The sequence below is a fragment of the Natator depressus genome, chromosome 10 (genome assembly GCF_965152275.1).
Source record: "Natator depressus isolate rNatDep1 chromosome 10, rNatDep2.hap1, whole genome shotgun sequence".
In the NCBI taxonomy this organism is placed as follows: domain Eukaryota; kingdom Metazoa; phylum Chordata; order Testudines; family Cheloniidae; genus Natator; species Natator depressus.
Window position 1 is genome coordinate 4,686,823 of NC_134243.1, and position 24,886 is coordinate 4,711,708.

At 50.2% G+C, this 24,886-nt stretch overlaps 2 protein-coding genes across 6 annotated transcripts; one reads left to right on the forward strand and one right to left on the reverse strand.

Annotated features, from left to right (window-relative positions):
• Positions 1–8,518: 8,518 nt before the first annotated feature.
• On the reverse strand, positions 8,519–10,841 carry FAHD1 (fumarylacetoacetate hydrolase domain containing 1). Its single transcript, XM_074965037.1, has one exon. The coding sequence runs from the start codon at positions 10,425–10,427 to the stop codon at positions 9,759–9,761; it is 669 nt and encodes a 222-aa protein (XP_074821138.1). The 5' UTR covers positions 10,428–10,841; the 3' UTR covers positions 8,519–9,758.
• On the forward strand, positions 10,621–24,886 carry LOC141994734 (hydroxyacylglutathione hydrolase, mitochondrial). Of its 5 annotated transcripts, XM_074965036.1 has the most exons (10): positions 11,177–11,239; positions 15,809–15,909; positions 17,322–17,503; positions 18,057–18,121; positions 19,405–19,522; positions 20,614–20,722; positions 21,527–21,630; positions 22,100–22,201; positions 23,151–23,230; positions 23,980–24,886. In XM_074965036.1, the coding sequence occupies exons 3-10, from the start codon at positions 17,399–17,401 to the stop codon at positions 24,077–24,079; spliced, it is 783 nt and encodes a 260-aa protein (XP_074821137.1). In that variant the 5' UTR covers positions 11,177–11,239; positions 15,809–15,909; positions 17,322–17,398; the 3' UTR covers positions 24,080–24,886. The 5 variants fall into 5 exon arrangements, with proteins under 5 accessions (XP_074821134.1, XP_074821135.1, XP_074821137.1 ...); XM_074965033.1 differs by lacking the exons at positions 11,177–11,239; positions 15,809–15,909 and adding an exon at positions 10,621–11,012; XM_074965034.1 differs by lacking the exon at positions 15,809–15,909 and having other exon boundaries at positions 11,115–11,239.

Below are 24,886 nucleotides of genomic sequence, written 5' to 3' on the forward strand. Positions count from 1 at the left end.
GGCCCTCGGCCATTGTGGTGGCCTCCAAAATGTACGGGAAGGTCGTTTTCTTCTTAGCATCAGAGGCTGCCGCCCAGGAAGCGGTGGAGAGGGGCCTGGCGGTGGGGGGGGGGTGTTTGTCCCCCTAGAGCCACTAGAGGACCTGGGCATCCACCTGGTCCTGACCTCTGTCCCTCCTTTTCTCCCCAGTGCTGCCCTGCTACCCACCCTTTCAACCCTGGGGAAACCTGTTTCTGTCATCAGCCCTCTCCCATTGGGCTCCAAGGACCCCACCGTCTGTCACATTTTTTCCTTCCGCCAGCAAGTGCAACTTTTACTGCCGTCGGCGGCGCATGACGGAGTGGTGCTCGAAGGGCCCTTCCTAGTCCCCCACCAGGGGGCCCGTTACTGGGTGTACTTTTCCACGGGGGAAGCCTGGTGCTACCTCTGCCTGGCGTTGGGGCATGTCCAGAGGGACTGCCCCTTAGCCCGGCAAGGAGGGGCACCTGGGATCCCTGAGACCCGGCAGGACATCGGCTCTGCCGACACCCCTGGCTGCCCGGTACCCAAACCCGCCTCCCCTCCTCTTCAGACCACCGCTACTCCCGCTCAGGCCCAAGGGGCACCTCCCCTACAAAGCCCAGATGAGCGGGAGAGCCCTGCCCTCGCTGCTGACAATCTAGCGGGGCCTATGGAGGAGGGTGTGGCAGAGATACCACCAGGCATGGGAGAGGGCCTGCCCCAGGGAGAATCCTCCCTCCCTTATGCTGCCCCACCGTTCCCCTCCCAAGTCCCTGAGCCATCGCTTTTACCCCCTGACACGACCCCTGCTAACCAGCCCCCAGATGATGCCATGGAGGGCTGGGCCATAGTCCAGGGGAAGCGAGGCAAGCGGAAGACTCGAGCTCCGCCTCATCTACCCAAGGCAGAGGCCCCCCGGAAGACCAGGAAGGGGGGCACCGATGCCGAACCTTCCGCTTTGCCCACGAGTGCGTCCCATCCACCAGTGTCAGCCCGGAAAGACGTGGCAGCACCGGAGGGTAGTGTCTCCCCTCCACGGGAGACCCTCCCCTCTGAGACCCTCGAGGAAGCCCCTTCTGTCCTGACGCTACCCGAAGACCCTGTGAATCCCGAGGCAACCGTCGTGGCGGGTGCCAGTGAGGAGAACCCCGAGGCGGTGGAAAGTGTCCTCTCCTCCATGTTCAAGGAGATCGAGGCCTCAGATCTGACCCCGGTCGCCCAGGGGGAAGGTGACCTCTTGCCAGCAAATCTTGATCTAGGCGACCTCACTCCACCCCTCTTTTCCCCATGCTCCCTCCCCTTAATTGCTGCTTCTGCTCCCACCTCCGAAGAGCCCCTGGACTCCTCCACTGACCCAGCCGCTGATGGCACCCCGCTGATGACCACCGAGCCTGCTCAGGTGACAGCCGGCGCCACGCGGCCGGGACATGAGTCGCCAGGGGCATCCCCCGTTGGTGTGGAGCAATCAATTTCCTTCCCGGGCAGGGGCCCTGTAGAAGATAATCCACCTCCTGATGCTGTGGCCGCTAAATCCACCACAGAGCGCCCGCCTAGTGTCACTGAGAGCTCCCTCCCCACCCCCTTAACCCTTGAGCCTGATCGGGAGGTGCCACCATCCAGCTGCCTGCCTTCCGAAACCCAGAACCTCGCCTCTGCCCCTGCCCCTGCCCCTACCCCTATCCAATTTATCTCCTGCAATGTCATTGCCGCCCCCGGGGCTGTTTCCTTCCCTTTCCCAACTGATGACCCCCAGGGAGCGGCCTTTGTGCTCTCCTACTCCGACCCATGAGGAGCTGCTATTTTCCCTCCACCGCCCCCTCTCGCCCCAGAGCTTGAGGCGGGCCTAGAAGCTCCAGCCCATCAGGCACCCCGTCGGGGGTCCGCACCCTGCTTGTCCGTTTTAGTGGACCACAGGGCTGCACCAAGGGCCCCGCCGGGGAACAACCGGGAAACCGTAACCCCACCCCCCCATGAGCTGCGAGGATAGCTGCGGAAGTTTTTAGAGGATGTCCGTGGCTCCCGCAAAAAGGTACAACTTGCTCTCCAGCGATGGGGGGACTTTTCTCAAATCCTCCGGGCCACAAGGGCCCTCATGGGGGAAGGTAAAGGGACGGGGAAGCAGGATGTCGTGGCCTACTGGCGGGTCCGCGTCTTCCGTGAACAATTACTCACCTACGAGATGGGTCACGGACTGCTGCGCGGCCCGCTGGGAGATGCAAGCATCCCTGCCAGTGAGGATCCCCCCCCCAACCCCTCCCCATGACACCTCTAACCATCGCAACGTTGAACACCCGGGGTTGTAGGATGGCTCTCCGCAAGTCCCAGGTGCTCTCTTTCCTTCAGGAGGGAGGGTACTCTGTGGTTTTCCTGCAGGAGACCCATATGGACCCAACCACCGAAGACAGTTGACGGCTGGAGTGGGGGGACAGGGTCTACTTTAGCCATACCACGGTTCGACAGGCTGGAGTGGCGACCCTGTTCTCCCCTGACCTATGGTCCGAGGTGCTAGGGGTTGCCGAGGCCGTGCCGGGTCACCTGCTGCATCTCCGGGTCCGTATGGAGAGGCTCGTGGTTAACCTCGTTAACGTCTATGCCCCGACATCGGGCCCGGAGCGGCTGCAATTCCACCAGCGGGTGTCCGCCTTCCTCGGCACCTTAGATTCTCACGAGTGCCTGGTCCTGGGAGGGGATTTTAATACCATCCTCAAGAACAGGACCGCTCGGGGACCAAGCAGAGCCCGGCCGCCACGGACACCCTCCGGGAGATAGTCGAACATCACTCCCTAGTGGACATCTGGCGCGACCACCACCCGGATGACACTTCCACATTCACCTTTGTCCGGGTGGAAGCCCATCGGTCGAGCCACTCCCGGTTGGACCGCATTTATTTATCACGCTTCCATCTCTCACGAGCCCAGTCCTCCAGCATTCGGCTAGCCCCATTTTCTGACCATCATCTAGCCACTGTGACAGCCTCCCTCTGTGCAGAGAGGCCGGGGCCGGCCTACTGGCATTTTAACAACAGCCTGTTGGAGGATGAGGGCTTCGTGACGTCCTTCCGGGAATTCTGGCTGGCCTGGCGAGGGCAGCGGCGTGCCTTTCCCTTGGCGCGGCGATGGTGGGACCTGGGGAAGGTGCGTGCCAGGCTTTTCTGCCGCAACTACACCCGACGGAGAAATGCGGCAATAGAGCAGTTGGAATGGGAGGTCTTAGAGCTGGAGAGGCGTCTGGCCACCAGCCCTGAGGACCCGCTCCTCTGCGGAGCGTGCCGGGAGAAGTGGGAGGAGCTCCGGGCCCTCGAGGACCATCGGGCCCGGGGCACCTTTGTTCGATCCCGCATCCGCCTCCTTCGGAATATGGATCGCGGCTCCCGCTTCTTCTATGCCCTGGAGAAAACGAGGGGGGGCCAAGAAACACGTCACCTGCCTCCTGGCAGAAGACGGCACCCCCCTCACGGAACCGGTGGAGATGTGCGGGAGGGCCCGAGCCTTCTACACAAGTCTTTTCTCCCCGGATCTGACTGACCCTGGCCCTTGCAGAGTGCTCTGGGAGGAGCTCCCTACGGTCAGCGCGAGCAACCGAGACCGGCTAGAATTGCCTCTCACTCTGGGCGAGTTCTCGGAAGCCCTCCGCCGCATGCCCACCGACAAATCTCCAGGCATGGATGGACTGACCGTGGAGTTCTACCGCGTGTTTTGGGACGTCCTCGGCCCAGACCTAGTCACTGTCTGGGCCGAGTCTTTGCAGAGCGGGGTCCTCCCTCTTTCGTGCAGGCGAGCAGTGCTCACCTTATTGCTGAAGAAGGGGGACCTCCGCGATTTACGAAATTAGTGTCCCGTCTCGCTCCTCAGCACGGACTACAAAATCATAGCGAAAGCCATCTTGCTGCGGCTAGGGTCTGTGCTGGCGGACGTGATCCACCCAGACCAGACCTACACTGTCCCGGACCGCAGTATCTTTGATAACCTATTTCTGGTTTGGGACCTTTTGGAACTCGGGTGTAGAGACGGTCTGTCGTTCGCCCTCCTGTCCCTAGATCAGGAGAAGGCGTTCGATAGGGTGGACCACGGGTACCTCCTAAACACTCTGCGAGCGTTTGGCTTCGGACCCCAGTTTGTGGGTTTTCTCCGGGTGCTGTACGCCTCCGCAGAGTGTCTGGTTAAGCTCAACTGGACCCTGACTGAACCAGTCAGCTTCGGGCGAGAAGTACGCCGGGGTGCCCCCTCTCGGGCCAGCTGTACACTCTGGCGATCGAGCCCTTCCTCTGCCTCCTCCGCAGGAGGTTGACAGGGTTGGTGCTGCAGGAGCTGGAGCTGCGGCTGGTCCTGTCGGCGTACGCCGATGACGTGCTCCTCGTGGTCCAGGACTCGGGCGACTTGGCATGGGTGGAGGCTTGCCAGGCCACCTATTTGGCAGCCTCCTCTGCCAGGGTCAACTGGGTCAAGAGCTCTGGCTTGGCGGTAGTAGACTGGCGGCAGGCAAGCTCCCTCCCACCCACACTTCAGACCATCCGGTGGAGCGCGGGTCCGCTGCTCTACCTCGGCGTTTACCTTTCTGCCACGCATCCCTCTCCACTGGAGAACTGGGGAAACTTAGAGGGCGGGGTAATAGAGCGGCTCCAGAAATGGACGGGACTACTCCGATGACTCTCCCTTTGTGGGAGAGCACTGGTGCTTAATCAACTAGTCCTGTCCAAGCTCTGGCACCGGCTCAACACCCTGGTCCCAGCCCCGGGTTTCCTGACCAACCTCTGGACATCGATTCTGGGGTTCTTTTGGTCAGGAATGCACTGGGCCCCTGTAGGGTTCTTCATCTACCCCTGAAGGAAGGACGATAGGGCCTGAAGTGTCTGCACACTCAGGTCTGCGTCTTCCACCTCCAGGCCCTACAGAGGCTCCTTTATAGTACAGACAGTTCGGCGTGGAGCATACTGGTGCACGCCATCCTGCACCGCATCCGAGGGCTCCGATATGACCGGCAGCTCTTTTATCTCTGTCCGGGAGGTCTTCCGCGAGACCTCTCCGGGCTGCCGGTCTTCTACCAGGACCTCCTCCGGACTTGGAAACGGTTTTTAATGACCATATCCATGGCGGCCACCGAGGGGGTAGATCTCCTCGCGGAGCCCCTGCTACACAACCCCCAGCTCTGTATGCAGGTGGCGGAGTCCCGCTCGGTGTGCCAGAGCTTGATCCTGGCAGAAGTCACGAGAGTCAGAGATCTCCTGGACTACGACCAGGGAGACTGGCTGGATCCCCTGACGCTCGCTCGGCGCATGGGGCTCTCCAGACCTCATACCCCCCGGCGCGTACTTCAGGAGGTGAATGCCGCTTTGACGCCCGCTGCTAGAGCTTACCTCGATCGGGCCCTGCTCGAGGGCACGCCCCGCCCACCCTCTACCCCAGGCCCGCCGGACCTTTTAATTGGACCCCTGCCCCGTAGACCCAATCGACCCCCTCACCCCTTTACGGCGAGCTGGCTGCATGAACTGCAGCCGGTATGCTTCCAAACCGCGCCAAGGAAACATCTATACACACTCGTGCTCCACACCCTTCTGCCACCTTTGGAGGGTGAGCAGCCCCAGTGGGCCAGCCTATAATCCACCTTGGTTCCGAGGCCCGTCGGGGACATCAGTTGGCAGCTCCTTCACAGAGTTGTGAGCACGGGCACGTACTTGGCACGGTTCAACCCCATCCCAGATACTTGTCCCTTTTGCGGTGTGAGGGAAACCCTGGGGCACGTATATTTGGAGTGCGCCAGGCTGCAGCCCCTGTTCTGGCTCCTCACAAATCTTTTATTACGTTTTTGGTTGCATTTTTCCCCTCACCTTTTTATTTATGCACTCCCCATCCGTGGCCTCACAAAGTCGCGGGATCTCCTAGTTAACCTCCTCCTGGCCCTGGCTAAAACGGCCATCTATAAAACCAGAGAGAGGAGGTTCCCTGATGGAGTTTCCTGTGACTGTGGGGCCATTTTCCGATCCTCAGTCCGTTCACGTATCCGGGCGGAGTTCCTCTGGGTGGCGTCCACCGACGCCCTTGATGCTTTTGGGGAGCGGTGGGTGCTGTCCGAGGCTCTCTGCTCAGTGTCCCCTTCCGGCTCCCTTTGTTTTGACCCTTTGATTGGGGGAGAGAGTAAGGGACCCCAGCCATTGCTGCTGCGGACACCACCACCTTAGAGGGGTCCTTTCACACGTGGGTGCACGTGCCACCCCCCCGGGTTATCCACCCCACAGCCTGCCCCTTTTGTTGGGTGCTTTCAGAGGAGGGAATTGTTGGTGACACTCGGGCGTGGTGCCAGGTAACTCGAGAGGGTGGCAGACCTTGAGAGTCGATGAAGCCCCCTCGCTCTGGGCCACCAGGTAACTCGGAAGGGTGGAAGACCATGAGAGTCGAGGAAGCCCCCCGCTCTGGGCCCAGGCAAGCTTGAACACTTCCCTCCCCTGAAGCTAATGAGAAAACAATTGTGATTTGTTGCTGTGTTACACATTGCATATGCTGTTGTTTTGTTTTGTAAGTGTGTTATGCAAATAAAAAAAATATCTTTTTTGCTTCCAAAAAAAAAAAAATTTACTCTCCTGTAGCCATCTAGCCCGACCCTGTCACAATGATAAAAATGAGAAAGTCAGCAATTTTTCAGAAATGGTGTGCTGTGACATTTTTGTATTTTTATGTCTGATTTTGTAAGCACGTAGTTTTTAAGTGAGGTGACACTTTGCGGGGACAAGACAAATCAGACTCCTGAAAGAGTTACAGAGCTCTGGAAAGGTTAAGAGATGTCACAATAGACCTTTTGTGCTTCCTACTTCTCCACAACGGAGTCGCATAGACTCCCCAGCTCAATGACACTGCACTGAGCTTGTCCGCAGATTCCCTCAGAAGGGGGGTGGTTCTGACGTGGAGGTGTTTTTTTCCACAGAAATTAGTCAGCTTGACATGAACTTAGAAAGAAACGGAGTACTTGTGGCACCTTAGAGACTAACAAATTTATTTGAGCATAAGCTTTCATGAGCTACAGCTCACTCCAAAGCTGACAAAATGAGCTGTTGATTCCAAACATGGCTGTCTGCTTTAAAATGGAACCACAGTTTAACTGTATTAGAGGATAACTGTGGTTGTAACCAGGTCCTCAGTACAATTCTATTTGTAGTATAGATGAAATCCTACAACGTATGGGAAGATAGATCCCAAAGCACGCTATGAATGACTCTCCCTGACTTCCTTCAGGAATGTAAATCTGTGAGGGAAGAATAACAGAAGGCCCAAGATGCATATGCCAGACATAAAAAATGTGATTAGAATACCTTTGCACTGAAATGTTCTCTGTCCAAAAAGCTTTACCAGCTGCTAACCCACTGCTAAGCCTACATGTCCCCTTTCCTTTTGGTTATGAATGACTTCTATTCTAGGTTCATCTATTTGCTGCACAGCTATATTTGAGGAGGAAAAGGGATTTTTTCAATTAGGGAATCTCAAACTTTTTCACAGTATATACCACATCTTAAAACGTCTGTGGACTATATCTTTCTGCATACATGAGTGTACTGGGCACCTTTTCCCCCCGCTCATGAACTTGTAACGTTGCTGTTATAACAGGAATTGTTTACATGGGAAAGTATAGTTACGAAAATATAATATTTTTTGCTGTATTTTGATGTTACCAAGCACCTGGAAACAAGGAGAGCCAGTACCAGGTGACCAGCCATAAACTAACAGAAATTCTGCCATTATGCACAGTGTTAAGTGGAAAGCTGTTTGTGGGGTTTTGGGCTTCTGGAACAGGCTGACCTTTCCTCTCACTAAGCTGGCCTTCTGCAGAAGCTGTGAACTTTCAACGGTGAGAGTATCAAGGGGATTTTCTGTTGGACAAGACACTTTGCTAGGTTAATTCAGATTCTTGTTTCACAATAGCGGGTTCAGCAGCAGTATTTAAATAAATGATATACATGAAAATTGTATTTCAGTCCAAAAGTGCTGTACCGGCTACAGTTTCATAAGTAACAACCAGGGCTCTGATCCTGCAAACACTTCAGGATGTGCTTAACTTTAAGTATATGAGTTTTCTTATTGAGATGATTTTCATGCTTATAATAATTAAGCATAGGCCACAATCCTGCAAAAATTTGGACATAAGATTAGTATAATTGAAAGAAGCTAGTGGAGGACAAAAAGCTTTCAATTTATTCTTTTTGTGCGTTTGATAGTACTTTGTACCATACTGAGTTTCACCGTTTCCCCTCTATGGCCAGGGTGTCGTCCAAGGAACATAAACGCCATAGGATTACTCGACTGACTAAATTGCTCATGTATGAGATTATTCCTGTTTAACTGTTTGGAGAAACAATCTCTTACTGAAAAGATCCTTAAACATCAGCAGGAAAGAATTTTTTAAATTGCTTTAAAGAATTAAAAAAAAAAAATATCACCCGTTTAAGGACTGTCACAAATGTAATTAAAAAGTTTAAAAAATGAAAGTGGCCCTTTAAATACTATCTTGTGTAGAAAGCATTTGCAGAATTGGGTCTTAAACCTTAAAATCGTCCCTCCTTATGTGGCAACTGGATCCCAACTGCTGAAAATTTCCTTAAAACTGTATTTTTTTTTTAACTAATAGTTGGATGAAGTAATTCTCTTGAAAGCCAGTTTGTTAGAAGTAATGGTATATTTTAAATTTTGCTAATTTTAATAAATATTAATTGAAAGCACTTAGCACAGGTGAGAGAGCCTTGTTTATCCCCATTTTACAGTTGGCTGTGTTTTATAAAATGCCTTTCCCCTTCTGGCTGCCCACTGACTTGTACTGATACAGCACTCACCTCTGAATTTGGAGCACCCAGCTTTCTCCCCAAACTTCTGTTAATCAGCCACCAGACGGTTTATGCCGTTAACGAGGCCTCCTGGCAATCACGTGCATGATTTCAATGACATGTAATTCCAAGCTAATTACCAGACTAGCTGTAAATATACTGTATATTGTGTATGCCAGCTATCCTTTAATTTTTTAACCTCCTTTGAAAAACAATTTGTTTTTAATGACAGTCATATAAAAGAAGCAAACATGTATCTGTGGTGAAGTATACCACAGTGAATTTTTCCTTTAACGAGACCAAATTTCGTGTGCCCATAATGTCACCTTGCCCCACCAAAAAATTAACAGAGAGTAAAAAGTGGTGAGGATAGTGCTAATTTTCTTGAACCATTTAAAATTTGTAGACACTTATTTCCAAAGGCCTCTGCATGCCTTAGCAAAAATCGATGTTTATTTTAAAGACAATATGCCTGAAGCACTAAATTAGTTTTAGGATTAGGGCAAACAATATGACAGAACATTTAATTTAAACCAATTTAATTAGAATACTTCCTAAACTAGCGTTTCACTACAACAATTCCCTTTCTCTCACACGCTCCCAGCTCTCCTTTTTAAAGCTGCTTCCTTTAAATATAAACACATTAACCAGATTGCGTGAGCGCCTCTCTACCATATACATATTTTTAGCTGGATCTGTGTGCCATTCAGTAATGTGAAAAGCTTGACCTTCACAAGAGTGGTAGTCCTCATCTGGGGCCTTTATAAGAAGGCTCACAAAACCTAATATTTTAGCTCAGTACATTTGATTCTTCATTGTTTCCAAGAGGGTTGGGCGATACATTCTTTTAGGCTGCTGGGGAACAGACAGCTAGGTATTTCTTCATTCTTCGGCTGTTTTAAAAGGCATCTGTAGAGTGCTCCCCAAAAAGAAATGACAGATTCCCCCATCAAGATCAGCGCGATTGCTGTGCCACCTTAAACTGCATATTGAGGATGCCGTTTATCCCAGCTTGTATCTCATCATGCTCCTGTACAGCAGAAACACCTTTGGGACTACCTGTCAAAATCAGATCCCCTTCTTCCAGTGTGATTATTTCACTGATATAGCTGATGATGTAGGGGATAGAGAAGATCATAGAAGAGGTTTCCCCTTCTTGTCTCAGCTCGCCATTTACCTTGAGCCAGATCTGCAGCTTGTGTGGGTCTGGTATCTTTTCCTTGGGCACAAAATCACTAACGGGACACGAGGTATTGAAGCCCTTGGCTAAGGTCCAGGGAAGGCCCTTTTTCTTGCACTCAGCTTGGGTGTCCCTGGCTGTCATGTCCAAGCACAGGGCATAACCTGCCACGTAGTCCATAGCAGCCTTCTGGGAGACAGCATGGGCTTTCTTCCCAATCACCACTCCCAGCTCCACCTCATGGTGCAGATTGTTGCAGTAATAAGGCTTGATAATGGGGTCTCCTTCCCGGACATAGGCTGAGGAAGGCTTCAGGAAAAAAAGGGGCTCGCTGGGGAGAGCATTTTTCATCTCCTTGGCGTGCTCTGCGTAATTCCTCCCCACGCAGATGATGTTTCTGCCCCATTCCCAGAACTTAGCCAAAGGCTTGGAAGAGGCCATCATCCCTGCAAACTTCCCTCTGTGTCAGATGATGAGCTGTGAGCAGGGCAGAACGATCACCTGACAGCTACGGCTGGCCAGGGGAGACACATTTTCCCTGCACCAATCCAATTGCTCGCAGCTGGAAACCATACAGTTGTCTAGGCATACACGGTTCCGCCCCTGTTTTTTTTCCCCCCCTGGGCGAAGCTGCTTCTGCAATCAGGGTATTTAAATGCATGGCCTGCCAGCCACCCTCCCTGCTCCTTATCAGCACGTTATGGTGAGGAGCAGGGATAGCGTTCAAATGCTGTGCAAATGTGGACTTTATAGCTTACCAACCGTTTGATGGAATAAAACGCACCAGGGCAAATTCCCCAGGCCACCTCGTCCCTAAGGCAATAGGCAGAAAGTGTGAACAAAGTGGAGAGGAGACCCAAAAACAAAACCAAAAAAAAAAAAATCACAAGAGAAGCGAGTTGAAACCAGCAGGCCAAGCCTCTGCCCCCCCGTCCTTATGCTGCTGGGTCGGGGCGATCCCTTCAGATGCCTCGGGTCACCCCGCCGAGGGCCGCAGCGTCCCTGTGATGCAATCCGCGGGCGTGCAAGGCAAGTCTGGGTGGGACACGGGAGCGGAGGGAAAAGCCCGAGGCAGCGATCGGGGTGTGTGTGTGTGTGCACGCGTGCCACCCCCCCCCCGCGCCCGTCGCAGGCTGCGGTGCAGTCGGCGAGGCTGCGAGCGCGGGGGCCTGGGGCAGCGCAGAGCCGAGCGCAGGAGACGGGGGGGCAAGCGGCGGCGGCTTGCACCCGGCCGGAGCGGCGCCTCCCGCGGCCCTGTGAGTCGCCGGCCTTGCCCGCCGGAGTGCCGGGCGCGCCGCCCCGCTGCGGGGGCTGGTCCGGCCAGCGGCGGCGCGATTGGCTGGCGGCGGGTCGGGGAAGGGGAAGGGGAAGGGGAAGGGGCTGGGGCCGGACCCAGCCGAGCGTGCGGCGCTGGCTCGTATGTAACCCGGCGGGCTGCCGCGCCGCCCTGCAGACCATGGTCCGCGGGAGCCGCCGGGGGCTCGGCAGCGCGCTGGCTTTGCTGGGGGCGGCGGCAGGCTTCCGAGCGGGTACGTGGCGGCGCCGGGGGGGCTTTTTTGCGGGCACCGCCTGCCGGAGCGGGCCGCGCTGGGTGGAGCGTCCCCGGCAGAGGGGCTCCGGGGGGACACCCTGGCCGTGCCCAGCGCCGTGCGCTGCGGCTGCACTACACCCCCCCCTCCCCCCGCCGTGGCTTCATCGCCAGCTGCGAGGGAAGGAAACGCGCAAGCAGCCTGTCTGCGTCGGGGCTGTAACGCCTGCAAGGGGGCAGAGAGCCGCCTCGGGGTGGGGAATGCCTCCCCCCCCCTTCTGTGTGTCTGCTCTGGGCCGGAGGAGGGATCCGTTTTGGGGTGCTGCACCAGCCCTGGTTAGTGGGTCTGGGCCGGGGGGGGGGGGATCTGCCTCTGGCTGGGCGGTTATAACCACTTCAGGGCTTGAAATAACCTTGAAGGCGACTGAACAAGGACAATCGGGGGGGGGGGGGAACCATCTCCTAGTTAAAAATGGGCCGTCAGGTTAAAAAATCGGCACCCCAAACGCTTCCCTTCCTCTTGGGCTGTAATCCTGGTTGTGACCCTTCAGGAGGTTACCGCTTTAACGCTGCTGTTTCGCTGAGGGATTTTTTGGGAGTTAACTCCACAGGTCGACCGCAGATAGGTGACATTTCCCTTTTTCCTGTAGTCCGTTTCATTTCTGGCCTTCCTGCAGCAGGATGATTGGGTGGGAAATTCTCCTGGAGTATATTTTGAAAACCCAGCCCAAGCTGGTTTTATTGATAAACTATAAATATTTTGTGGGTGAGGGGTTGTATTAGTAACTTTTAGAAACCCTAACAAACTTAAATAGTGACAGAACTTCTTTGAAACTCTGATTTTAATGTGAATTTATCACCCTGAGTCCTAGTGAAGTAAGGAGCAGAGGATTTTACATGGGTCCAGTTGTAGGAATGACCCTAAACCATCTATTATTGACTTCATTTGCTGTCAAACTTGAAAAGTGTACAGTATTTTATAAGCAACTCTGTCATCCCTTTGGATCATTAGGGACCCCACAGTTTGCCAGAACTTGAATGTTTGTACAGTGCTTTGAACATGTAAAGCACGACATAAGTGCTAAGTAGTATTAGGGTAATTATATTATTATTATAAAAGCATAATGATGTGATTGGCCCTTCCCAGATGTATTTCTGGGAGCTACTATTGCAAATTGCATTAATCACTTGGGTGGTAGCAACACAAACAGGAGCATATGTCATATCGAAATTCTGAGAACCATACAAGCAGTATGACCAAAAAGATAAAGTCTCACAACTGATATAAGAAGTAGTTTGTTGTAGTCCATTCTACCTGGAGAAGAAGCTGCGAATGTAGAACACAAGACATGCAGGTACCAGATTCAGAATTTAAATAAATATAAATTTTCCTATCTGATCCCTAATAGTGTAGAAGGAATGGATTCATAACGCCTCTCATACAGAAGTCTTGCATTAAACTTTGCTTCTTTGTCTCCTCAGCGTACATCCATATGCTGGGTAATGTGAACAGTTTCCTATCTGCAAACACGCCCTTCTTCAAGTGCAGAATCACACTTGCACACTGAAGAGTGGTACCAGAAGATATGACCAAAGAACTTGATCCCAAACCTGCTGAAGTCAATGGAAATCTTTCTGTTGACTTCAAGGGGCTTTGGATCAGACCCCAAGTATGATAACATATTAAGGAACAATATGAAAATAAAACCATTAGGCCTTAATGTTTTAGGGTACACTTTATTAAGGCTGACATAGTGACATTGAAATAAATGCTGTGATATGGTCCTGGATAGTGGGACCAGTTATGTAATGTTATGAGGCTGAATGACATCTTAAACAGAACCAGTTCTGATAGCATCAGTGTGCACAGATAAGAAATTATGCACCTGTAGACCAGATGAGAACAGCTCTGAAAACTAGGTCTGAGTTACAGCTGGAAATTCGGAGGGCATTTCAAAGTGTGTGCACACTTATTTTTATTTATTTATTTTATTCCGATCACACTTTGGTATTTTAAAGGCAAGTACTTGCATGAAAACCCCCTCTCAAGGATCTGGTAAATAACTTGGGGCCAGAACCTCCAAATACTAATATGATTACCTTTAAGTCAATGGGACTATTTCCTTACTTAAAATTTAAGCATGTGCATAAGTGTTTGCAGGGTCAGAGCCTAATTTAACTGTAAACAGGGCTGGAGAGGTTGGGGGAGATGAGGAAATGGTTTTACCCTATTGAAGTACGCCAGATTTGGGTCGGGGAAGAAGGATTGGTTTGTTTTTGGTGTTTCTCCTGCCGAGGAATGATAGCTTTATTTTTATAAAAGGGATTTCCCTGCTCCATAACGCCAATTGGCAGGTATGGATGCTAAAGTGTCTTCTCTGTCAAATGCCTCTTACGTGTATGCTCTATTATGCTTCAGAGTTGGGGATTTTCTTTGCAGTATTGCATTTTAGATTCTTGCACTCTCTTCCTTTACTGATCTTACAGCTCTAGTTTAATATGAGGTGGAAGGCAGATGTGGAGTGGAAAACCAAGGACTCTGGGCCAGATAAATAAGCCAAAGGGAACCTACAGCAACAACTGTCTGCCTCTTAAGTTTTCCAACGGGTTATTACACTTGCCAGTACTGAGATGGTTGCAGAGATCCTGATGGTTGCAAAGTGAAGCTCCGCAGTAGATTTAACATCATATATTCTAAAGTTCTACGGGCCTTTTTTATAAGCTATAACAAGACTACAAGGCTTTTTAAAAATGTCTCTCCTCAAACATGGACATTCCTGAGCCATCTGAGAGGCTTGCTCAGAAGCTGCCTCAGTTGCAATTTCGGTTTCCTGCTGTGCCTGTGGCACTCCAGGAAAATTGCGAATTGCCAAATCTCAGAAAACACTGGGCTGGAGTCCTGGGAGTAAAATGAAACACCAGTCCCTTGTGTCCCTACACTTCAAAGCAACATGGTTGTCTCCTTTGCTGTGCATCAATTCTCTCCGGCATTAAGACAGCCGGTTTCTATTCCGGGGAGATGGATGGCTGAATTCCCATAGGAGGCTATTTGATCGGGCGAGCGGGTTCCAGTCTTGCTAGGGCAGTTCTACCCCTGGCTTCATCAGGAGTGAGATCAGACTGAAAGCGCATTCACCTGGAGCATTTGCTATAGCCATGGGCAGACGCTGAGTTGGGAGAGAAGGGCATTTCATCTTGGCAAGCACAACAGTGCCAGTTGTGAACAGACAAAAACCATGTCAGGCCTCAGAAAATCATGAGACTTTAAAAAAAAAAAAAAAAAAAAAAAAAAGCTAAATATTTGGGAGTTCTTTTTATTTGAGTTCTGAGCCTTTAGGGTGCATGTGGGTCATCAGGTTTTTGCCTGCAATACGGGGGCTAGAATCATACTTTCAAAATGCAGACTGAGATTCTCTCACAATCCCCTAACTCCAGGAGCTGGGGCTTTAAGAAAAATGCCAACTAATGATAAAATTGCAACAGTTGGCAGCTCTGCAAGGGAGAAACTGCCGGAAAAGTCTCACAGGGTTGGGACAGAAACGGGTTCTGCTGCTTAGACAAAGAGCTGCTGCTGTCAGCAGGGTGAGAGACACTTTGGACTAAATGGGTCAGTAGTTGCCATAAGGAACTCCAATTTGGCTTCAGTTTTTGTCACGCTAACAGAGTGGGAGACGGTACCTTCTTGAGACGCAGTGACCTACTTAACGAGGACCATGTGAACAGACCTCCAGGCGACATAGTAGAACTGCTCCCTCGCTGAAGTTTTCTTGTTGCTTAAATCCCTATTGACTCTTGTAGCTGTTGTTAGTCTCTGCTGAGGTACTGCATGGTCCTGCCGCTTCCCTTTAGAGGCTTCCAAGCCAGGTGAGGAAAGATGGGGGGCGTGGAAGATCCTGGGCAAAGGAGCAAGTGCGGGGAGAGAAGGTCTTTCATTGAACTCGTAAGAGCTGGCTATGAAGTGACTTAGGGAGTCTGTTTCCCTACGCTTCCTGTTGGTGCATTGTGTCTCTAAAGTCCTAATGTCTCCTGCCATTCTAGGGCTGCGTGTGTGTTGTTAAATATAAATTTAGAAATACTTTAAATGTCCCGGGGGGAGAGGGCGGGCGAGACTGTGGTTCAAAGGCTTTTTCATGTGCCAAATGCTCGTAACACTGACGAAGTTGGATTGTAGCTCTAGGTCTGGTGTGTCTCCACTGTTGTGATGCCTGTGTACTGTGCATCCCAAAGCCTGTTTGGAAACCTCTTCCAGAAACGTAGATATTTCTTCTTTCCTATTCTTCTATCTATTATCCCACAGACAGAAGCCAGCACAAGCCATATTGTGGGGAAGCGGAACAGTCCAGTGGCAGCACTGGGTTCTATTCCTACCTGTGCCACTGAGCTGCTGTGTGACCTCAGGCAAGTCACTTTCCCTCTCTGGGCTGCCACCTTGTCAATTTAGACTGAACATGCCTTAGGGCGGTGACTGTCTCTCAGTGTGTGTGTGTCTATACAGCACCCAGCGCAACGGGGCCCTGGTCTTGCACCTCTCAGTGATTCTGTAATGCTCATGTTGTGCTGGCCCTCTCCATAGAGGTGAATTTCATCCCAGACAACTGGCTTACACTGAGCAAGATTTTACAGGCGACAGTAATCCTCCCTGAATGGAACATTTGTTGTTGTTGTTGTTTTTTTAAACCTTTAACAACTAAGGAGCCCTGAAATTGGTGAGTAGGTGACTAGAGGCTCTAGAAACAGGAGGCCAAGTGGGCTATCCTCTCTTGCTCATCTCCACCATTTAAATGGCTGAGCCTTTTGCCCATTGGCTGTTGTTTTACATACCGATTCCCTGTGGAGTTAAATAGGCTTCTTTTTTACTTTGGGCTGTTTTCATGTGAAATGTCCTGGATCTGCTTAAACACTTCACCCGAAGCAAACAGCAGAACACCTCTTTTTGTCACATCTGAGTGGCTGTAGCCCACTAACCCAAACCTTTCCTCCAGAGTGTATGTTGGTTAATAACCTGTATACCGAGGGGAGTCCAGCATCCTCCGCAGAGAATCCTGCATTCTCTCCCCCTTTGCCTTACCTTGCTGCTATGGTGTCTACAAGGAATGAGCCAAAGGTGTCTGTCTATGCTCTAATACAGCATTTCTCAACCTTTTTGATACCAGGGACTGGCATGCTGCCTTTCTAACCTGTGTGAGGGAGATCTCAGGGACTGGCACTGCTCCTTGGACTGGCCGTTGAGAAACACGGCTGTAAAACATGGGGTTTTTTTTATTTTTGGCTCCACTGTGCTGTACACTGGCCTTTGCTGATAACCCCATAGTCCTACTGCTGTGACAGCTGTCTGCCCTCCTCCACCCCCCTCTGCCTGCTCTATTACCCCTCTGTCAGGTCTTAAATTAGGCCCAATCCTGCAATCACATAGACCTTGTGTAACTTTTCTCATGCAGACAGGTTCATTGATGACTGTAAGCGCCCTGGGCCAGGGCCTGTCTCTCATCTCTGTGGTGACTTGCCAGGTTTTCTCCTGGGTGTTGCTGAGGAAGCAGAGCCGTACTGCCATGTGCTAGCCATTTCACTCCTCATTGTGGCAGGTGGCATCCTGCCTGGGAGAATTCACCCCTCCTGTGCCCTTGATTTTTCTCCTAGATGTGGTAGCCTATATCGGCTCTAGCAGGAGACGGCACTAAGCCACGTGCTGCTTTTCTCCGGGGCCCTTCAGAGCCTTGGAGTTCAGAGCCACAGGATCCCCTGTACTCTTTCTCCACTGCCAGTTTTGCTGCTGCACCAACCATATTTTCAAATATCCTCTGCATCTCCAGGTGCAACACGGCCAGGAGCTGGCTTCCTCCACGCTGACTCTGATCTGAGAAAGTCTAAGATAGTCACACAGACCAACATGAAGGTGGAGCTGCTTCCGGCCCTCACGGACAACTACATGTATCTCATCATCGATGAGGAAACCAAAGAGGCAGCGATTGTTGACCCTGTGCAACCCCAGAAGGTGACGCTCCATGGTGCTCTGGCTAAAGCGCTCTGCCTGGTGAAAAGGGAGCTGGGTTTGGCTAGCTGCTGCCTATGCTAGCCCTGCATTTAAATGCAGGAAATGATTAAGCCATGAACCTTGCTCTGGGTTAGGGGTAAAAAGGCTGGATGAAGTCATGATTACTGGTCGATACAGTTGCTCAGATAAGGGTAATCAAATTGTATTTATTGGGATGTGAACAGGGGGGATATTTTTTTCCCCTTTATCTGCCCTGGGTGCAGTATGGAGGTTTTTCTTGGCTTCCTATGAAGTAACAAGTATTTGCCGGAGGTGGAACATTGGACTGATGTTCTGATCCAGTCTGGCAAGCCCTAATGACCTGATCTGCAGTCCTTACTCCGGTGTCATTCCCAGCATTGCTAATGGGAGCCTTGCCCGAGTTCTGGGATGCAGGTTCTGGCTCAGCTCCTTACAAACCGTAATAGAGGCACAAAAGCCCCTACTCATGTTTGAGGCCATGCCTAAGCCAGGTTATATGAGGTCTAATGTTTCTATGATGCTCTGTTTGTAGGTTGTGGAAGTGGTCAGAAAGCATGGCGTGAAGCTGACTACCGTTCTAACTACCCATCACCATTGGTAACACTTATGTTCTGCGATGTTATAATCTTAGGGTAGGGTAGAATTGCCTCTGGAGGCAGTTGTTCATCCAAAGCACAATTCAAGGGGTGGTTCTTCCAGATATTATTGGTCCCCACACATGAGTTCCTGCTCAGAGGAGCTAGGGCTCAGTGGAAATGTACTAACCTTTACAAGGAGATTCCCTGTTAGGCTTAATGGGCCTGATCCAGAGCCCATCGAAGTCGATGGCAGTCTGCCCACTGGCTTCACTGGGCTTGGAATCCAATTTAGAGACAGGCGGACCCACTTCAATAAAGCAAATTACCGGCGGCAGAGTTTGGTCCTTGGGTATGTGCATGAATTTATCACTGCTGGATGCTGCGTGTGTGTAACTGAGAGCTGAATCAAGCCTCAGGGAAAGTGGAGTGAGGAAACTGGTTTGACAGTTGCTCTGGCTTCCCCTCACTTGGCATCTTGTTTAGATAGATTTACTTAACGCCCATCTAATTTAAAGTTTGGTGGGAATGAAAGCTCTAAGGAAGCACTTTTAATACAAGCTTAGGCGATGGAACTGGAGCTGGTGACGCTACCAGCTTTCTCATGGCAATGAAAAAGAATGACTCACTATGGCTTCTGTTTAACTGACCTAGCTGTGTACTTGTAGAGCGCCCATCATGACAGTGTCCAAAGCACAGATCCTCTGTAGTATTTAGGCACCTGTCTTCCATTGATTTCAGTGGCACTTAAGTGCCTAAATACCTCTAAGAACGTGGGCCCATGTCCCATTAGCCCCTCTTCTTGCTCTGCAGAAAAGACCATATCCAATTCTAAAATCTCATGTTGAAGACTAGAAAATGCTGTTACATTGTGAATTGAGATCTGTAATCTTCCTCCAGCTCTCCTGAAAATCCTCACGTCTTGTCAATAATGTGCCTTGGTCTTTGCATCTTTTCTTTTTTTGTAATGAACACATACCCCGTAAACTTCAGCACAGGTGCAGTGGGGAAACCCACGGCAGAAATTGTCCCGGTCTTCCTCTTAAAACATAATTGAACAATGAAGTCAAGCAATAGCTTTGGTGGGGCATATCCTCAGGGAGGAGATGGTGACCATGAATCTTCTGAAACTGTGTATGGAGGTGAAGTGCAGGGAAACAGAAACAAGTAGCTGCTTACGTTACAAAAGGTGGTAAAATTCAATGCCTGATAATGAGCCAGACTTTGCAGTGTAGCTAGAGGAGAGCTAGAGTTGTAAGAAATGCATCTTGTGGTCTCCCAAAATGTGACCTTTTGACCTTCTAGGGACCATGCCGGGGGTAACGAGAAGCTTGTGAAGATGGAGTCTGGGTTAAGAGTGTATGGAGGAGACAACCGAGTGGGAGCCTTGACACAGAAAGTGTCTCACTCTACATCATTTCAGGTAAAAACAAAAAAAAAAACAAAAAAACCCCAATCCAGAATGTGCCTTCCACTTGAGAAGCCTGTCTAGAGCTGGACAGATGCCACAGGTCTCTACATAGACTGCCACTAAGGGTTCATGGGTCACAACCTGTTCAGTTCCCTGCTCTGCCAGAGTCCCTGTGTGACCTTGGATAAGTCACTGCCTTTGTTCCCCATCTGTACAATGGGGATAATACCACTGTCCTGCCTCCCAGGGGTGCTGTGAGGATAAATGCATTTAGAGATTTTGAGGTGCTTAGACACTGTGGCGATGGAGGCCAGAGAGGTACCTAAGACTAAGGTTTAAAAATCAACTCCTGTAGATCCGCAAACGCAGAGTGGAGACTCTCTCCTCCTTGCTCTGGCTGGACTGCAGCACTTGGCAGGGGGAAGTGAGTGGTTCAGGACTGGTGCTGCTCTTCCTAAGCTGAACAAACGAAGGTTATTCGACAAAGCTTTGGTTTAACTGCAGTGGAGGTATCTGCCAGCTACGTTTGGCGCCTGCGCAGTAAAACGTGCGGCAATGTTGCTGACGCACAGGCATTCTGCTTGTCCCAGAAATATACATTTAGGGATGTATTTAGCAAAAAAGGAAGCACCAGGAGACACTGGGAAGCGTGTGTGTGTGGGGGGCACTAAAATTTAACTCCTGTCTGTGATAAATGGCCCCTTAGCCTGGTGAGCAGGCTGTTTTAGTACGTGTCTCTGGGTATAGCTCACGTCCCCTTTAACACAGCTCTTGGCAGTAGCTGTTTACACTTGATTAACTTGTTTGGGTTTTGTATGTCTCTCAATCTGTTTGCTCTTGTCGTGGCCTCATTCACTGCCAAGGACTGAGTTACTCTGCATGTAAGTGAGAGTGAGTCAGTACCTGCTTTTAAGTAATACGCTCCATTCTCTGGTAAGCTCACCTCTCCTTACCTTTGCTGAGCTCCCGTGGCAACCTGACTTGAGATTTTACTCTGCAGCTCTGAGAACTTGCCTGAATCATACGACTAGAAAAACAGTGAGTTAATCTCCCTTGCCCCCAGTGCACGGTGGCCTAACTTCATTCTTTGGCCTTCTCCTCAGGTGGGATCTCTTCATGTGAAATGCCTCTATACGCCATGTCACACTTCTGGACACATCTGTTATTATGTGACTAAACCAAATAGTTCTGAGCCTCCCGCTGTCTTTACAGGTGAGGAATAGGTGGTTTATTTTTGCCTCCAATCTGTGTTGCTGAGAAATGCAGGTCTTTCCTCTGCTTATGTTCTCCTGATTATCCAGATTTAGGTTCTTTCCCTGTTCCTTGTTACAATCACAGCTCACTTCTTCTTAGCCTATGTGCAACTTGCCTCAGGTGGCACGTGACCAGGATTCATCATTGAATTTGGTCCGCCGGTTGGATCACTAGCTTGCCCTGGCCGAGTGTTGATGAGGAGTGCGACATGAATGCTGATCCATGCCCCCCACAGCTCACTAAATGGAAATTTCCCTAAACTTGTCCAACTAGCGAGGCTTGGAATTTTATTAGCAATCGCTAATTTGGCCCATGTTTGCTTTCCTATATTTTCTTACAACTTTGTTAGTTGTGTAGCTAACTGGAGGGGAGACTAGGTGGGCGACTATGCTAGTGGGTAGCGCATTCACTTTTGGTCTCTGGAAACCTGGGTGGTGATCCTGCCTCGAGTGAAGTAGGGCTGATGCTTTGAACTTGATCACGTGTATCTGCTCCTTAATAGGCTCTCGTCAACGTACCCAAACAACCAAGAGTTAGGCACCATCACGTATCTCTTTACAGACCAATGTCCATTGGATCAATAGCATGGCCTTCTAGCCATGTCTCTTGCTAAAGGTGGCAAAACTGTGTGTGTGGGAAGCTTGCGTGTAATGATGATTATGACCAGCCACAGTACCGATTTTTTTTTTTTTTTTTTCCCCTGGGATTGTCTGCTCCAGTGTGTTGTCTGGTCGTGACACTGTGTCCTGTCCTCTCTCCCAGGTGACACACTGTTCGTGGCTGGCTGTGGGAAGTTCTTTGAGGGAACCCCAGAGGAAATGTACAAAGCACTGATAGAGATTTTAGGCCGCTTGGACCCTGAAACGGTATCGATCCCTCATCTCATGTTAGCAAATTAACCAACCTGAACCTATTACAGACTTAAGAAGGAATTGGTATTCAAAATGGGGGAAGTGATCTTTCAGAATGAACAAGGGCTATATCCAGGGACTGTCTTGCATGTAGAACAGTCAGAAGTCCGTGGAGAAGGGAGCACTGGTCCACTGATCCCTTTTCTGCTCATAAAGAGGGAATGCAGGCTAGGGCAGAGGACTTAGGAGCTAGGACTTCTGGGTTCTCTTCCCAGCTCTGCCATGTAACATTAGGCAGATCTCTTCCCCATTTCCTCTGTGCCTCCGTATGGTGGATAGAATATATATCCATGTCCTAGAGGATTATGAGCCCTTGCCATGAACTCCAGTGGAGCCAGGTTTGCAGCCCTAACATCTGTAATGGTGCTTTGAGATCCTGGGATATGAAGCGGTGTGAGTGTAACATTTTTTCCCCTTCTCTTAGAGAGTTTACTGTGGTCACGAATACACGATCAACAACCTAAAATTTGCCCGTCATGTTGAACCTAATAACGCTGCCATCCAGCAAAAACTAGCCTGGGCTAAGGTAAGTGGGATCTTGGCATTCGGCTTGGTGGGTTATTAGAATTATTTTTATAGTGGGGTAGCACCCCAGAGCCTCTTTTGGGATCAGGGCCCTGAGGCAGCTAGACACGGCCGCTGCCTCAGATCTTAGTCAAGTGTGGGACACGATGCAACAAGTGAGTAACAAATAAGAGGGAGAAGGAGGGCACTGGCACTGATGTGATGTGGTGGCGGAGGTGACCTGTACGCCTCCATCAAAGTCGTGCAAGGTTGGTGGGTGGAGCCATGGTGCTAGGAGGTGAGGAGGCAGGAGGAGAGTGTGGTTGGTGGGAGGGCAGGGATGCTGAGAGGAATGGAGGGCAGGGATGAGGTGAGGGCAATGACCGGGATCAGGAGGCTGAGGCAGGTCGTGTCCTGAGTTTGGTTAAACCCAGCAGCACAAAGGGGTTTGGGGCTGGCGGCGGGAGCGAAGCAGATGGACGGAGCTCACACACTGTCTTTATCCCAAAGAGGCCGTAGCTGTAGCTTTGCTGGTGGGAGCAGCAGGAGGGTATTCCCCCCCCCCCCCCCGCACCCCGAACGTGCGGAGCAAAGCCAAAGGGGCAGTTCCAGACAGCCGAAGACCCTGTGAGCCAGCACTGGCCCTACATCCAGCTTCCCTCTGTCCTTCCCAGTCCCACCTCCCCATGTGCTATTCCTGCTTCTAGAGGGTTGTGAATGGGGCCGCTCAGCATCTGCCTGTGTCCTGCATCTGTTTGAATGTTGCACATGTGTGTCCATTTGGGGAAGGATTATGCCACTTTTCCTCTGGTGAGAACAGTCTGGCCTGTATCATTGCGACATTCAGAGCAGCTAAAGGCAATGCAGACACAGCACTGACACTGTGTCGTAGCTTTACTGCACGATACTGAAGACCGTTGCTTTTCACATCTGTACCCATCATAAAGCAGAAACCTTCCCCTTTTTTACAGGCAAAATATGACAGTGGCGAACCAACTATCCCGTCTACTATTGCAGAGGAGTTTACATACAACCCCTTCATGCGAGTGAGGTACCTGTGTATGCATGGCTGATCCTGATATTATCCTGGGTTATAAGGAAATGGGGGAGGCCATGACCTCTAAAGAAAGCAGCAATCGCAGCTTGTTGCTCTGCCTTTCATCAGCAAATTTCAGTTTCGATGGAGACCGGTGTCACTTAAAACAATTATGGGGAGCAAGGGAGCTGGTGCTTCTGTGGCATTACTTGCGTTTAAATTGTTCCATTCTGTGACCTCTTCTCACATGCGTAACTATTTATCCTGGGAGAGATTTGTGCCAACAGATGAAGGTGTAGTGACTGGCTAAGTCTTAAGAATGCTATACAATTTGACCCGAGCGAAGATCTGTTTCTTGGCTGAGTGACGTGTTCCTCATTCATGCTGTATATTCTGAGAGTGCAAATCTGGATGTAAGCACCTCCTCTCAGCATGTTGATTTTATCACTTGCAATCTGTTCTGGCTGACGACTGCATCTTTAAAAATTCTTAAGATCGCTGTGAACATTATGACAGGGCTCAGTTCTGGATTGTGCTGGTCAGCCCAGAGAAACCATGCTCTGCCCTCACATCTTCATGGGTCGATAAGTATCCTGTGAGCAGACACTTTGCAAGAAATACTGCCTAGAAGTTTGTGTGATTTGTAACTTAAATGTGAAATCAGGTCTGAGTTATAATATTTCTGGTTTGAGTTAAAATATGATTAATATACACAGTCTTATTGCAGTGAAATAAAATTGGCTTGTCTATTTTACTTCTGCTAGAGAGAAGACAGTCCAGCAGCATGCTGGGGAAACTGATCCCATTCGAACAATGGGAGCCATCAGAAAAGAGAAGGATAACTTCAGGGTACCAAAAGACTGAGTACTTTGTCTGAAACACTTACCTGTCAGTTTTATTGTGTTTTAGGAACTAGAAGTTTCATTGTTCTGTTGTGGTGGAGACACATTCACAGTTAGGTTTTTTTAACTGTCTTAAGTGGGGTGGGGGTAAAAAGCACTTTGCTCTTGTTAAGATGTTCTATGGCTTATTTATAAGATGTTAAAGAATATTTATTCCTGGCTTTCAAACTGTCAGATGCAGTGAGGTTTTGCATGAATCCTTACAAATGTTCAGTATGTGGTGGTGGGAGGGGAAGGCACATTTGAGGGCTTCGTCCTTACCAGGGCAAAACTCAGTTAGCTTTATAGGAGATCTGCCTGCATATGGACTGCAGGATTGGGCCAGGAGACTTCCACAATTAAAGTAAATTGTGTGGAATGCACGTAAACAAATGGCTGTCCAACGAATCCTTTTGCAACTTATGAAATTAACCTTTCTGATTCTGTCACTTTAAGATCTGCTACATTCATTCGTCATAGTGCAGTGCTCACTTTGTCACCAGCAATTAAGGGTCTAATTCATTAAATATGCTGCCCAGCTTGCTTGGTATCTGGATACATCTGGCTGTAGAAATAACTGTCCAAGCTTGCATTAGAGTGTAGTTCCCCCTCCCCCGCCTTCTACCCACCCCTTTCCTTCTGCATCTTAGAGATCAATAATTTCTAAAGACAGCATGTTTTTCAGACTGATGGGCCATGATGTTGCTTATACCCTTCAAGTATGAACAGCTGCGTATTAACGGCTTAAAAAGCAGCTTGCATGTACCCACTGACTCCCCTCCGAAGTATA